General features: G+C 37.8%; 1 protein-coding gene across 2 annotated transcripts in view; it reads left to right on the top strand.

Annotated features, from left to right (window-relative positions):
* The first annotated feature begins 6,008 nt into the window (after nucleotides 1–6,008).
* LOC103461922 (cryptochrome-1-like) overlaps nucleotides 6,009–15,495 on the top strand; it is a 37,275-nt gene continuing 27,788 nt past the window's right edge. For both annotated transcript variants that reach the window (XM_081609327.1, XM_081609328.1), the window contains exons 1-2: nucleotides 6,009–6,190; nucleotides 9,291–9,454. In XM_081609327.1, the coding sequence (XP_081465453.1) occupies nucleotides 9,297–9,454 (158 nt within the window). In that variant the 5' untranslated portion in view covers nucleotides 6,009–6,190; nucleotides 9,291–9,296. The remainder of the gene's footprint in view (nucleotides 6,191–9,290; nucleotides 9,455–15,495) is intronic.

Genomic DNA, 15,495 nt, shown 5'->3' on the forward strand with positions numbered 1-15,495 from the left:
TGTGATTGGTGAACAGTTCAGACTGAATGTTAACGGCAGAAACTGCAGACAGTCTTATAAAAGCTGAGGTTGTCATGTGATTGTAACCTGTTAATATCATCCATCCCACACCTGATTAATCCATCCAGTGTTCATTTTATAAGACAAAAAAAGACAAAAAACGACAGGATATGTAGGAGAATGGCACAGCATACTTTTTATTGATTTATTGCATGAACAAGTTTTATTTTAATGGGATTTTAATTGTTTCTTATTTAATGGAAACTCATTCAACTTTAGTGTTGCGCACATTTTTAATGGAAATGCAGCTAATGAGTGATAAAGTGTGTGTGTTTGCTCTTTCAGAGAGAATATTCAATTAAATTTATTTATCTTCTCAAGGCACTTTACAAAACAAATGGGTTTAATTTAGATACAGAAATATACTAATTAATCAATCAGATCCTACAGAAATATTCAGATTCAGGAAATTAAAATGCAATTTAGTTGAGTTCAGTTAATGATGGCAACTGGTAAAGAAAAGTTTTGATGATCCAGGTAATCTATGGATTCTTTTGAGAGAACCTGAGGATGATTCGATTCAAAAAACTGTAATAAAAATATTCATTTTTAAGTCAAATTGTTTGGCAGTAGAGAGTTTGCCTTGACTTACTGACGTCAGTTTAACATTGGATAAATGAATGTAATCCTGAAAACCATGGGTTGTGACGCTGGTTGGTGACTTCTGTTAGCACAGCAGGTGCTGCAGTCGCCACCTCGCGCTGATGGAGGATCCCACGTGTGCTGCAGCCTGACATGGCATGCAGGGCTCTGACCCAGGGTTATTTCTGGTCGAGCTGGAAGCGCCTCGGCGTTCCTGGAGGTTTTGGTGAAGGAGCGCGTCGTCTTTTCATACTGCCATCAGAACCAGAACCCAGGAAACGTTTCCCATCAAGATGCAAAAATAAACATTACAGCTGCATCATTCATTCATCGTTAATCCACATTTGCATGCAAACACATAAGCAAACTTACAGAATAAACACATGTTTAGTATTTTTTATGTTTATTGAAGAAAATCTTAAAACTTCCCAGCTGGATCTCTTGGATTGTCGCAATTTCTCAGAAACAGACAAAGTAAAAACAAGAAAAAAAATAAAAACAAATTAAAATCAGGTAATTTTACATTGTTAGACGGAAGCAGGTAGAAGACACCAGATCTTCTGATTTTCTGCACCTCTTATACTTTGGGGTTGTATTTTTACTAAATTATGTCTAAATTGATCCTAATTGCATATATTCTGATCAGATTGTGTATTTCTGTGTGACGGTTTCACCCATGTTTGTCATATATCTTTTAAATTATACAATCTCCTCCTTTTTCACTGACTTTAAATCAAAAACACATCATGAATGCCCTGTCGCTTTAACTTCATTTCTATTTTTAAATCTCTTTCAAATGTCTTCTTTCATTGTTTCTGCTCTTCTGTGAATATATTGTTTCATTCATAGTAAATGGGTCAATTTGTAAGTAATTTCTTTTTCCAGATAAAAATGACAAAGATAAAACATAATGCTTAAAAACCACAGGGATCCAGCAGTGAGTTTTAATTAAGCAAAACGTTGTCAATATTCTACTCATGTCGAAAAACACAATTTAGCGAATGTGGTGTTTCCATTAAATGAGAAACGCAATTAAAATCCAATGTGAATAAGTTTGTTCACCCATTAAAAAACATCCCCCAGTCACTTCCTGTTGTCTTCTTCTTCGTGGTTTCAGTGGCAGCATTCGGTTGTTGATCATGTGACTCCTGTGATGCAAATTAAGTGTTTTCATTGCAGCTGTGTGAAATAAACTAATTTTGACATCACCAAAAAAAAACACACATCATCCAAGCACCAAAACTTTAATTGCCGCTAGAAAATCAGCGTGTTTCCATTAAGCTAATTTAATTTTGAAAAGTCAAATTATGTAATGATGTAGTCGATGGAAATGCAGCTAGTGAAAGAGAAAAAGGAGCTCAAACATTGAGGGAGAGGTGGAAATGACACATGGGACCAGAGGAGCTAATTACAGGTGAGCGGATGCAGCTGGGGAAATAATAAACATAATTGCAGGCTGAAGGGAGAAAGAAATGAAAGATAAATAAAAGACAAAGAAAAGGGAGGAAAGAAACTTGAACCTACAACAAACCTATGAGGAAACTAACTTTGAAATAATAAACACTTAATAATCATAACACTTTATAGGTCCAGTAGACCCCAATGTAATGTGGGCATTTTTAAAAGTTTCATATTAGTAAATATGTAAATATGTGATAATATACAGATTTAGGCCAAGTGGCCTCAATCTGGTTTAAATCGTCTGAACCTTTAACTTTAATTCCCTGTGTTAAACCTCTAAGAACTGTTTTCCTTTCTGTCTTATTACCTTTAATATGGGATTTTATGCAACGATAGACCAAAACAAAGTAGTGCTTTATTGTGAAGTGGAAGGGAAATTAGGTTTTGCATTCACTTTCACTGCAACTACTTATAAGTTCTGATAAATGTCTATTCTTTGAATTTTTGTTGTCATTTACATAAAACCACCAAATTATTCCTGCTGTATTTCTAGACAAAACACATTTGCAAAAAGACAATTGATATATTTTATTCTCTGGAGTATTATATATATTAAAGCAAAAAAAAGAAATGCATTTCAGTTTGTTTTATGAAAAAATAAAAAATTCCAATAGTCTGTCATATTCATCAGTTTCAAGACAAATGACGTGTTAATCTTTAAATAAATATTCAAACCCATAGATTTTACAGCTGCATTGCAAAAAATCTGATGAGATCCAGCCTTTCTGGAAAGATCGGAGAAAAGCCGATATGAGGGAACAAATTTATGCTAAATGGATGCAGATGATGAATTATTAGGCTGAGTTATGACCTGTGACTCCACAGTGGGTGGAAAAAAATATTAAATCCAGCAACATATGAGGGCATTCCTGGAAAAGAATTTGCTGAGCCCAAGGCGGCGTGCTGACATCAGCACGCCGCTTGACCCTGAGACAAGACGTCAGCACCTTCAGAGTGGGAGGCCGCTCTCCGTCTCCAACCAATGACCCACCAGGAGAAGCACAACAAAACCGGCACAAACACAAACATACGGCTGAGATTTCTGATTAAAAAGATGATGAATAAAGCTCTGCTTTCTTTATTCCTGTTTTCTTCTTCTGTGGTACACATCCTGATTCATTATCTCTCTTCCTGTGTCAGTATCAGTGATTTGCTGCATCATATTTTGGTGAATATTTACGCAGTTTGACGGGGATGCGCACGTTAGACGACACCGTATCTGACGACAGTGCCGTAAGCAGCGACTGTTTGTGTTAGCGCTCCTCACCAGACCATCTGCTGACTGGCAGAAACAGAGAGAAGCACGGCAAGCAAACAGAATGCAGAATCAAAGAGGAAAAGAACTGGACCGGGTCCAGCAGGCAGAAATAAACTGGCCAGGCTGCCCTACGTTCACTTCAGAAGCCATAAAAACAGCCTTATTAGGCTTTTACTGCAATGTACCAACAGAAGAACACGTCACATCAATTTCATTTTCTTATTATTATTTTCAGAAGCCAGTTTTAGGTAATTTTCCATTCGTTTGTGCATGTGGAACGTATAATGAAACGTATAATGAGCTTTGTGGGCAAGACTATAAAAACTATGGAAATGAAGAAGTCGTGATCAGCAAAAAGCCCCACATATCTCACTGTCAATATGTTTCTATAATTTGGTGTGAATAAGCAGAAGCTTATAGGGCCAGGGTGTTCAAAGTAAGGCCTGGGGGCCATTTGCGGCCCCTAGACTGACTTTTTGTGGCCACAATTCAGGAATAAATTTATATATTAGGGTAAAACTATGGCTTTTAAATCAAAATCTACTAAAAAATGCTAGACGTAACTCAGTAATCAACTTTTTCTTCTTGCTTCCTTCTGTTTTCATGTTATTTAGAACTACATCGGCTCATTAACATATTCTCTAAAGTTCATGTTGGTGACCCAAATCTGCTTTTAATTGGTGTATTAAAATTTGGCTGAATACAGAAAGTGTTTTCAAATGAAGACTGACATAGATCCTGCTTTTATTGCTGAGAATAGAAGAAATATACCTTGAGTTTGCTTCAAATCAAGTTTGCTTCAATCTGGAGGCCTTTTATTAACAAGGAAAAACCATTCAGTGTTTTGGATCTATGACCCAGTTCCCACAAAAAAGATTCAACTTTTTTGTTTAGAATGGTTGATGCTTAGTTTGTAAGTGGATAAAACACAAATCACAACATTTTCAATGATTTTAGTTTTTAAAGATAAAATTATTTTTGGCCCCTTGACAAAAGGTTTGGACGTCCCTGTTAGAGTTTTTTTGGAAATTGTTGAAACACATCTTGCTTTTTCCTGTTTTTAACGATATTTGTCTACAATAAATCATATCATATGTTTATATTCAGACATGACATTACAGAAGCTGTTTTATTCAACTAAATGTTTATAGATTCAGTATAAAAAGTAAGTTTTTTTCTCTCTTTAATGTCTAGCAGTAAATCAGACTAAATGTTTCCTATTTTGAGTCAAAGACATTTTCAAAAACAATTCATATTTGCTAAATGACAAAATAATAATACCTAGTTTTAGTTAGATTTTATATTACTTTTATTTTGATTTATCTTTTTTTGTGACGAAGGTCACGATGGTCAAACACCTTATTGTTGTTTCATTAGAGTCTTGGCTCCCATGTGGAAGTCCAGATTTTAGTCTGCCTTTTAATTTTATCTTTGGAGTGATGGCGTCTTCGTAATCTGAGTGGTCTTTCAGTCCATGTTCCCTATAAACATAACTCTCTTACCAACTTCAGGAAAGTGTCTCCACAAACTTTTCTTTTTGTTTTTCTTTCAACTGCAAAGAAAAAAAAAACCCGCTGTCTTTTTTGGAGGGGGTCACAGAACCTGTTAAAAATATTCAAATTGGTATTAATACTATTATAAGTGGTAGTAGGCATGTTATATATACTTCCACCATTTTTACCACTAAGTTTGGATTTTTAGACCAATTAACTTTTTGTATTTCCACAATACATTATCAATACTGTTATTATTTATGTATATTATTATTATTATTATTATTATTATTATTATTATTATTATTATTATTATTATGGTTTTTCAAATGTATTGTAAGCTTCATCACAGAATCTCCATGTAAATATCTCATTTTTCTGATAAACATATATTGTAATTCGGCGCCCATAGTATTAGCGTTTTGTGGTAAATACACTTAAGTAAATAAAATGAGTAAAATGTACGGTACCTATATTTATATATTATTATAGTTCTCTGGAATATTTTTCTTTCAGCATCAATGCATTCACTACATTTTAGCTATATTTACATGAATATCCACCTGCTTTATTTATTTGTTTGCCACCAAGATTCCCAGTTAAATGACTCAACCATTCACAGTGAATGAACTTCCGCATTGCCATGCCTCCTAAACGTGACCGATATCACACATGTGACAACATACCGACCAATGGGCTTGTCCGCCTCAGAAACACGCTTGAGTTCAGTTTGGTTGGGCTGGTGTTGCCTTTATTAACATGGGAATTATTAGATGTTTTGAATAAGTCGCAGATATTAATGCTCAAGGAACTAAAAACAGACGGTCAGATGGACAGATAAAACATATTTTGCTCAATTAGTATTCACGATAGTGTTTCTTCATATTTTTTCTTAAAATAACAGCTTTAACCGACAAAATAATGACATTTTTACAAAGCTGTTTAACATTTAAAAGCTAAATTATGTACATAAACTTGATTATTCAATATTGAATGAATACGATTTCATATTTGTTCTTATTTTCTATATTTTATTCTTAAACGTGGTGTGTTGAGTGGAGACAGGATTAGTAAATCCGTTGGTTTACGTAAAAACCCTTGGACAGTGAACGCAACATGAAGCCGGCGTATATATTGCTCCGAACATGCGCAGTGGCTTCATCTGTTATGAAACGCGGTACAATAGTAGGGCACAGGAGGAACACGGAGGGATTCTCAGGCGGAGACTGCTGGCACGTACCCGGTACACATCGCTGATTCGCACTCCTACGGGACCGAAGAAATGCTTCTTTCTCTGGGCTTGACATAAACATCACTCCCGGGGAGCCAGCACAAGGTATGGTGAGGCTTTATTCGCGCCTTGTGTGTTTTATTTTAATCTAAAGTGGTAGAAACAGGTTACATAAACTCCGCTCCGGTGACCCCGTTTTGGTCTTTCCCAGCAGACAAGTAAACTTCCTCCTGCTTAAATGTACATCTGTCTTCAACTACTTGAAGCCAAAATGAGAAATTAAGTATTTATATATGCTTAACGTTATATAAATACTAATTTTTGAGTTCATATGAGGTGTTCTGCAGCATTTCTGGCCCCATTCAGACAGTCGATGTGACCTAATTTCCATCTGGAGGAGTCGCAGTCGCTGACCTCATACTTTAGAAAGAAAGCGTCTGTTTTTATAAGCAGAACTCAGCTTTTTGACTTTTATAGGATATAATAACCATTTAAAGTAATTATAACCAAACTATTACAATAGAATATACTGTATAGGGTTTTACTGCAATACCTTTTGATAGAAATAATCCCTAATATATATTTCAAGATTAGATTTTCAATTAGTATTGAATAGATAATAAAATGTGAATTTTTTTTAAATAACTTTTTATCAGCCACCTGTTTTCAGTATAAAAAACAACAGTTAAGGATAAACAAAATGTTTTTCTTTTTTTATTAGCTTTGAACATAATATTGTGGTAAAATTGTTTGTTATGGTTTATTAAATGTAGTTAAGTGTTTGCTATTAAGGTGCTCCATTGTCTTGTTATTTTAAATTGTAACATAATTGATTAAATTGCATATATTTTATTGAATCTGTATTTATCTAAACTGCATTGGAGTAATGTGGATTTAAAAGAACAAAGTTGCATTTAATTTGATTTGAATCTGAATCTAATTGTGTTGCACTGAAATAAAATGGATGAAATTGGATGTGAACTGGTTATAGTACCGTAAATTGAATTGTGTCCAAAATAAATCTAATTGGATATATTTGCAAAACTATGATTTATTATTGGATTTTGGCCAGATTAGACTGATTTGGAATAAGTTGGATTGATTATTTAGACCTGGATATGAATGTGACTGCGTTGTATTGAATTCAATGGATTCAATACATTTGGTGTGAGGAGAACAAGTTGATTTAAAGTGAATTTAATTTAATTCCCATCCATTTTTCGGCTGCTTTCTCTCACGAAGTGTCTTGGAATTTCTTTTTTGTCAAAAGTGTGGAGTGTGGCTGTGTGGATCCTCACAGAATCCCATGTTTTCCTCTTGTTAGCATACGAACGCATCAATCCGCCATCACTTACTCACTGGAAATGACTGAATGGGTGATAGCAGGAAAGCTAAAACATTATGATTATGATGAGTTATGATTGCTGGTGTATGAATAATAAATGAAAAGGTTAGCTCATGGGTTCATTAGGGGGAATGTCGTGTAAATGTGACTTTCTGCAGTTTTTTTTACCTGAAACTTTCTGAACTAAATTCTGTCGTTTCAGTAATTTTGGAGTTTGTACCTTAACAGTAGGAGTTAACTTAAATAGGAGTATAAGTTTTTATATTTGAGTGTGTTTAGTGACAAACCATGAAGCAAGATGGTAGTTTTTACATTAAAAAAAAGATCATGGATGAATTATTGGATTAAACTCATCAAGCATAGAGTGTGTGTGATCTAGTTTAATAGTTTAGACACCAAATACACCTTAACGTACCTTAAAACGTCGAGTGGAAACCATCTTGACACAGAAGCTAACATGTATGGTTTTCCATATCGCCACGGTTACAGCCAATCGGGGACAAGGAAAATGGATGAGGCTCCTGGTGATTGGTCTCCTAATTTAGACACAGGACAAACAACCATGCAGACTTAAAGTTAATTTAGAATATTTTATAACCCAAAGTCATATTATAGGAAGCTGGAGAAAACACATTCATGCATCCGGAGAACATCTTTATGCACGCTGGGATTTGAACCCACAACTTTTTTGTGCAGCTTAAAAATGGCTCCCATTGTGAAAAAAATAAACAGTCAGTGAATGAATTAACTGTGTATTCTTTATAAAATGGCTTAAAACGGTGATATTTTTGCTACCATAATATGGGAATCTAGTTCTGTAAATCCACTTAACGCTCCGGTTCTTTTTGGCTCCTGCTAGAGTAAAAATAGCAACCAGATCTCAAAGAGCGATGAGCATATGGTTCTTCTTCTAGCTGTCAGTGGGTGATTTTCTGATCCTTCCATTCAGAAAACAAGCCGGTGAAAGAGGCTGGAGGCGCGCCAAGCGGCAGCTTGCTCTGCAGCGGATGAGCCTCCTCTAATTAGCAGCCGTTCGTCTGCCACGGACGCTCTGCTCTGCTCGTCTTCCTTCAGCTGTTCAGCGTCCGGTTTCCACGCTGGAGGCTGGAACCTTTTGGTCAAACAAAAAAAATAACAGCTTGAGTTCTGGCTGTGTTCAGAGATGCATTCAGAAAAAGGCGGAGGTGACCCATCTTTGTGTTTGTATGGAAGCCAGCCGAGTGAATGAACGGCTTTCCTACGCCTGTCGTCCTCCGCCAACAGAAAGTTTTAGGAGAACATTTTGGATCTGCAGCCAAGTTTAAGTTCTTATTTTAGTAACTTATCTTCCACCTAAGCCTGTCATGATCATTTTGCTGGATGATAAATTGTGCCAGACGTTATTGTGATAAACAGTAACATCGTTTTGAGATCATTTTCAAGTAATATACAGGGAATGGCATAAAGATGCAAGAACACATTCTCAAACTTTTCTCAAGTAGAAATGATTAAGTTTTAATTTATAATGTGATTAATTTATTGCTTATTCTGAAAGGCCTACTTGCACTTTTGTTTTCTGGACAAATAATTTCCCAAATTCCCAGCCAATCAGAAGGAGAACTGATGACAGGAAGAGATTTTCTGCGGTTCTTGCAGAACCTCAACGTGTCCCGGACGTTTTCTGGGACGGAGGCGACATTTTTTCTGTCCTGCTCGTCTCTGGCTTTGTGTGCAGCTGCAGCTCTCACAGAACCACCTTATGATCCAGAAAACTGCAGTTTGGACGCAAAATAATGAGTCCTAGTTAAAACCTGCATTCAAATCCAGATTGTATGTCCTGAAAGTACTACTTTCTGTTTACTTTCTGTTTGCCCTTTGCAGAATACGATGGCCCCAAATTCCATCCACTGGTTCCGTAAGGGGCTGCGCCTCCACGACAATCCGGCCCTCCGGGAGGCGGTGCGGGGGGCCGGCACCGTGCGCTGCGTTTACTTCCTGGACCCGTGGTTCGCAGGCTCGTCTAACGTCGGGGTCAACAGGTGGAGGTAAGACGATTTGTCTGAGTTTGGCTCCGAACTATTCACTCTGTAGCTCCTCGCTGAGGAATGAAGGAAAGATGAGCAAGTTTCACTCACTGCGAATGTTTTTATTTGTGCTTTTAAATGTTAAGATAAGAAACGGAAGTGAAGCACCATCAACTCTGGATGGAAAACGGATCAAGTTTCCCTTCCATTGCTAACACGTGATTGGTGTAAATGAGGAAATCGGTCTAGTCAAATCAAAGTTCTGTCCGTTAGGAAAGTTAGAATCAATAATTTCAGTTTTGTTTTGTACGGTCAAGAGAAACGACTGTCCCTCTGGACTCTTTGGGGTCACCTGGTTGGTTCAGGAATATCTGACCAGTGGGAGTTTTCTTCAAATCAGAAACAGGAATAAAATGTTCAGTATTTATAAAGATGTAAAACTTTAAATTGGTTCTTTTGTCATTCTCTGATTTCTGGTTGTTTCAGGTCTGATCTGCTGATTCTGATTTTCTCTTCAAAGGTTACCAACAATTATAAACTCACTAGTGTAAAATGTTCTTAATTCAACTAATTTAATTGATCTAATTCATCAGAGGTAAAAATAAAACCCAAGTGGGGATTTCAGGATTTTTCCAGTTCCAAATCATGATTTTGGTTTCAAAAAACTCAAAGTGAATGAAATTATATTCAGTTTTTACAAACTGAAACAAATAATGTGTAAAAAATATATTTTTTTGTTAGCTGTTGATTTGCAGTCAGAGCATTATTAACACTTTTTATTGTTTTGGTTCATTAAACAAAGATTGTAGCTTCACTCTCAGTTTCGTGTTATTAATGTTATCATTGCTCCTCTTAGCTGGAACCAAACGTTGAGATGACTTTTGCTCTGACTGGGTGCGAAAACAACGACTGATAATCTAAATAATCTGATCTGGGAATCACAAACAGGAGGACTTTCCTCCAGGCAGCTGCAGTTCTGCACTCTGCAGCATGATGTCAGCATTTCTCCGCTTTTAAAGCTTCGTTTCACTCATTTCCAGAGATCTAAAACAAATCTGTGAAGTTTACTTTTTGCCTAAATTACTGAAATTAATATTTTAGATCTGTACTTGCTTTTAGTGATTTAGGTATGGCGGATTTTTTTTAAGATAAGCATGTTTTCAGAACACAGATTTTTCTAGTTTCATCCAATTTTTATTTGCAAAATGTGCAAAAATAATAGTCAAAGTTAAGAGTTGTGAGCTGGAGGAGAGCAGTCAGTGGTTCCACAGCCACAAGGTGCCCTTTGGTTTAAATCTGCTTTCCCATAATCCCCCTGGTGCAGGTCAGTCTGCAGGCGGACATGAGGCTCAGTGTCTGGCTGCGCCTGCCGTTCAGGGTCGATGGGAACTCGCCTGAGTCCAGTTGTTTGAAGAGCTGCGTCTCTTTGGGCCGAGTTCAGGGGTCACTGGCCTGCTTTGGTCCGTTTCCCTCCTCCTGTCTGTTTTTAGCTCATTACAGAAGCAATCAATGCAGAGAGCTTTTCACTCGGCGCTCGTCTGGGTCTAAAAATGCTCAAGTGTCGCCGGCGGTTCCTGCAGGAAACGCAGGTTTTCAATAACACTTAAGATTCAAATGCATTTATTTTAGGTTTCAACTCCAGTAATTATAAAGAAATCAGCAGTTACGTTAAATATGACCTTACATTTTCATATTATTAGCAGCAACGCATGTTTATCCTCTTATGATGGCGTATGAGCCAATATTAATATCTGGATCAGTCCCGATATTGGATAAAACTCTAGATCAGGTATTAGTGACAATTTTTCTGATCCATAAGGGTGGATCTATTCAGTCTAACTCTATACTTTTATTATTCATTTATTTTACATTATATTTAGAGTAATTAATTGCACTTTCTGAACCATTTCAAAGAAGGTTTGTTGCAGTTTATTTTGACATGTTTTTACCAGTTTTTTACTCTCCTTGGTTGCAGTCACTGAGCAAATTAAAGTTGGGCTGTTTTTCCATGTTTGTGAAGAGATTTTGTGTATTTAAGGGGGCTGTACTGGTGCACAGGTGTCAAATACATCAGTATTTCAGTACATTTGTTTAAACAAATAAACATTTACAGCCAGGTCAGCTGTTTTTCGGTATCGGCTGATTCTAAACCTCAGATATCAGAAGTGGAAAAAGTGGATGAGTGCATCCCTAACTTTGTCCCAGTAGAGAACAGATCTTTCCTGACACGTGTTTCAGACTCACAGAGCAGCTTTAAAAGTAAGTACACCCTCTGAAACGTGCACAGCTGCCCTGACACCTGGCAAACCGTCATCCAATTAACTCTGTTTCCAGCTTGAGGGTTAAAGATGGGACCAGGTTTTATCTGGCCACTTTGTTTTGAATGAAAACGTCTTATTTAATGTCATCCTCATGAAATCAGACGTCTTTGACATGGAGGCTTTCCTGATAACCCCGCTGATACCTGCACATGCTTATCCAGCAGCTTCTCAAATGTCGCATTGTTCTGAAAAACAGAACTCAAGCACATAACAGGAAACTGATCTGCAGGGTCATAATGGCCAGATGGAGGTTTTACCCTGCGCTACCTCTCTGGTGACATCTATCATTCTAACATAAGGTCCATTAATTCCACACCTGAAGTGTAAATAATTAGACGTTTTTCCAATAAAAGGAGAAATGTAGGTGAAATCTTTGAAGGTAATTTAGGTCAGTGTGTCAGCGCAGGAAGCCGTTATGTGATCGTGACCTACTTGTGGCGAGATCTTCCTGTGTGGCCGTTACCCAACCGGTATTGCTTGAGGTGGAGGCGCAGAAAAAAGCAGCTATGGCTCAGCGAGCTGCTCCTAGCTAACGCTAGCACAAAGAAAAACATGTCGCCATTCATCATCAGCAGGAACGCAGGGCTGCGTTCTCGGTTTAAAGAGCAACGGGTCGTCTTCGGGAATCAGGTTTCAGTTCATCCAGGGAGCCAGAATCAGAAGTTTAGATAAAATACCTCTACGTTTCTTTCCTTTACACTTTTATCCCCTTTTTTGTGTTATTTAAACTTTTCAGATAATTGTTTTGCTTGTTAAAATTAAAAATCTACCGAACCAAACCAGGCTTGTCTAGTCAAGTTTATTTGTATAACACGTTTCAGCAATAAAGCAGGTCAAAGTGCTTTACGTCATAAAAACGTCATAAACTCACCAATTATGAAACAAAAAATAAATATTACATTGTACTGTTGGGTGGATCATTTCCACAGGAGTTGATTTTGTATGGTCTCTAAAAAAACAAGGTTTTCTTTTTTATAATCAGGTTTTCTTTGCTTTAAATCTCTTTACAATTATTGCAAAAAAAAAAGTTATTTAGATTATTTATTGTTTATTTGAAATATGACCCAAAACTGAGCTTCCCATCCCACAATAGGGCCTCGACCGTTACTTTCACAACCACTGAACGTCTTTCTACTTTTGCTAAATAAATGTTTTTTTTCATGACTTTTAATTTTAATGTTAACTATTTTAAAACAGCTTTAGTCGTTTGGAACTTTCTGTAGACAAAGCTGCTTTATGCTAAGCTTTTCTTTGCTTCTGTTAGTTTAAATGTTTTTGTTTTTCTGAAAGATTTAAGTGATTATAGTTGAAATGACATGAACATGTTGTTAGGAAGCCTGAAACCAAAACCTTCCAGTTACTCAGTCATTGTTCAGTCGGCTCTGAAACACCCGGCAGTGAGAGAGCGATTCAAATCTGACTTTGGCCTTCTCAGGGTGTGTGTGTGTGTGTGTGTGTGTGTGTGTGTGTGTGTGTTTGTGTGTGTGTGTGTGTGTGTGTGTGTGTGTGTGTGTGTGTGTGTGTGTGTGTGTGTGTGTGTGTGTGTGTGTGTGTGTGTGTGTGTGTGTGTGTGTGTGCGTCCGCTGCAACAGATGTAGACCATAGTGGTTATATAAGGTGGAAACAAAACTGCACACACACATTAAAAACACAGAAATCCGTTGAACTGGGAAGCTTAAACGCTCCTGAGCGTCAACATTAACGCCGTATGTTTCTGCAGCCGTGCAAAAACTCTAGAAACCAGGTAGACACAGATGCATCCCTGTAATTCATGATTACATGTCTGCTCACAAGAACTGATTTTTTTGTTGTTTTTTTTAAGAAAAATGCCTAAAATATTTTTATTTCCCTTCATAACACATTTATTTACTTATTTATTTGTTTGTAGAATGAGGTCATGCTTTTCCTGCTCATTCAATGCATCAGACAGAGAAGAATCTGTAAAGTTCTGCTCTTTAAACCGATTTTATTTGCTTTGTTTCGAACAGAATAAAAATTAAAATGAAGGTTTTATTTTTTAGCAGAATTTTAAAATCCCTTCTTTTCTGTCTGGGTCAAAACTACGAACAAAATCTACTTTAATGGTTTCTATTTGGGGAAATTAGATATTGTTAATAACTGTCGTTAGCTACGTTTCCTCAGAGCGTAGATAATGACCCAGTTACTGTGTAGAATAGAAAAAGCTCAACGCCAGTCATGTTTAAATGCTAATGACTTAGCTAGTGCAGCTCATGAAGGTAATTAACGCTTGACAGAAAATGACATGAAATCAAATACCTTTGATTTGCTGAACAGCCTTTTTGAGTTTAAGCGCAGTTTTTAAGAATTTCCCTACTCTTGTTTTTGTCTTGGGCTGCACAGTGGCGCAGTTGGTAGAGCTGTTGCCTTGCAGCAAGAAGGTTCTGGGTTCGATTCCCGGCCCCGGTCTTTCTGCATGGAGTCTCCATGTTCTCCCTGTGCATGGTGGGTTTTCTCCAGGTACTCCGGTTTCCTCCCACAGTCCAAAAACATGACTGTCAGGTTAATTGGCCTCTCCAAATTTCCCCTAGGTGTGAGTGTGTGTGTGTGCATGGTTGTGTGTCTCTGTGTTTCCCTGCGACAGACTGGCGACCTGTCCAGGTGACCCCGCCTCTCGCCCGGAATGTTAGCTGGAGAGGAACCAACAACCCTCCTGACGCCACTGAGGGACAAGGGTGTAAAGAAAATGGATGGATGGATGTTATTGTCCTGTTCTCTTTGTGTTTTTTGATTGACCACCTGGGTTTGGTCTTCTAGGGGCATTTGGGTTTTTTTTAGTACTTTGGAAAACTAAATTGGGTCAAGTGAGTCTCCAGAATGGAGTGAGAGTTTATTTTGACTGCCAGGCTCTCCTGATGAGGTCCCTCAGGGCCCTGTTGTTGAACTTTTTCTTTCTTTCCTCATACATGCTGCAACTTGGAGTTGTTTGTCATAAAAACTGAACATGCAAATGACTGTTTTACTGGCATCTTGTCCTCTGAAGCACATTGCTAGCTTCTTACCTGAGCCTCTTGTTGTTTGCCTGTTCCAGGCACATTCAGCCACTGGTTTTAAACAGTATTACGCTGTTTTTAACCTCTAGTGTTCAACGTTTAATTTGATGGTGTGCTTTTAAACTCGGGGCTGCACAGTGGTGCAGTTGGTAGAGCTGTTGCCTTGCAGCAAGAAGGTTCTGGGTTCGATTCCCGGCCCCGGTCTTTCTGCATGGAGTCTCCATGTTCTCCCTGTGCATGGTGGGTTTTCTCCAGGTACTCCGGTTTCCTCCCACAGTCCAAAAACATGACTGTCAGGTTAATTGGCCTCTCCAAATTTCCCCTAGGTGTGAGTGTGTGTGTGTGCATGGTTGTGTGTCTCTGTGTTTCCCTGCGACAGACTGGCGACCTGTCCAGGTGACCCCGCCTCTCGCCCGGAATGTTAGCTGGAGAGGAACCAACAACCCTCCTGACGCCACTGAGGGACAAGGGTGTAAAGAAAATGGATGGATGGATGTTATTGTCCTGTTCTCTTTGTGTTTTTTGATTGACCACCTGGGTTTGGTCTTCTAGGGGCATTTGGGTTTTTTTTAGTACTTTGGAAAACTAAATTGGGTCAAGTGAGTCTCCAGAATGGAGTGAGAGTTTATTTTGACTGCCAGGCTCTCCTGATGAGGTCCCTCAGGGCCCTGTTGTTGAACTTTTTCTTTCTTTCCTCATACATGCTGCAACTTGGAGTTGTTTGTCATAA

This window comes from Poecilia reticulata, chromosome 7 (assembly GCF_904066995.2).
Source record: "Poecilia reticulata chromosome 7, P_reticulata-male-v2, whole genome shotgun sequence".
Lineage (NCBI taxonomy): Eukaryota > Metazoa > Chordata > Actinopteri > Cyprinodontiformes > Poeciliidae > Poecilia > Poecilia reticulata.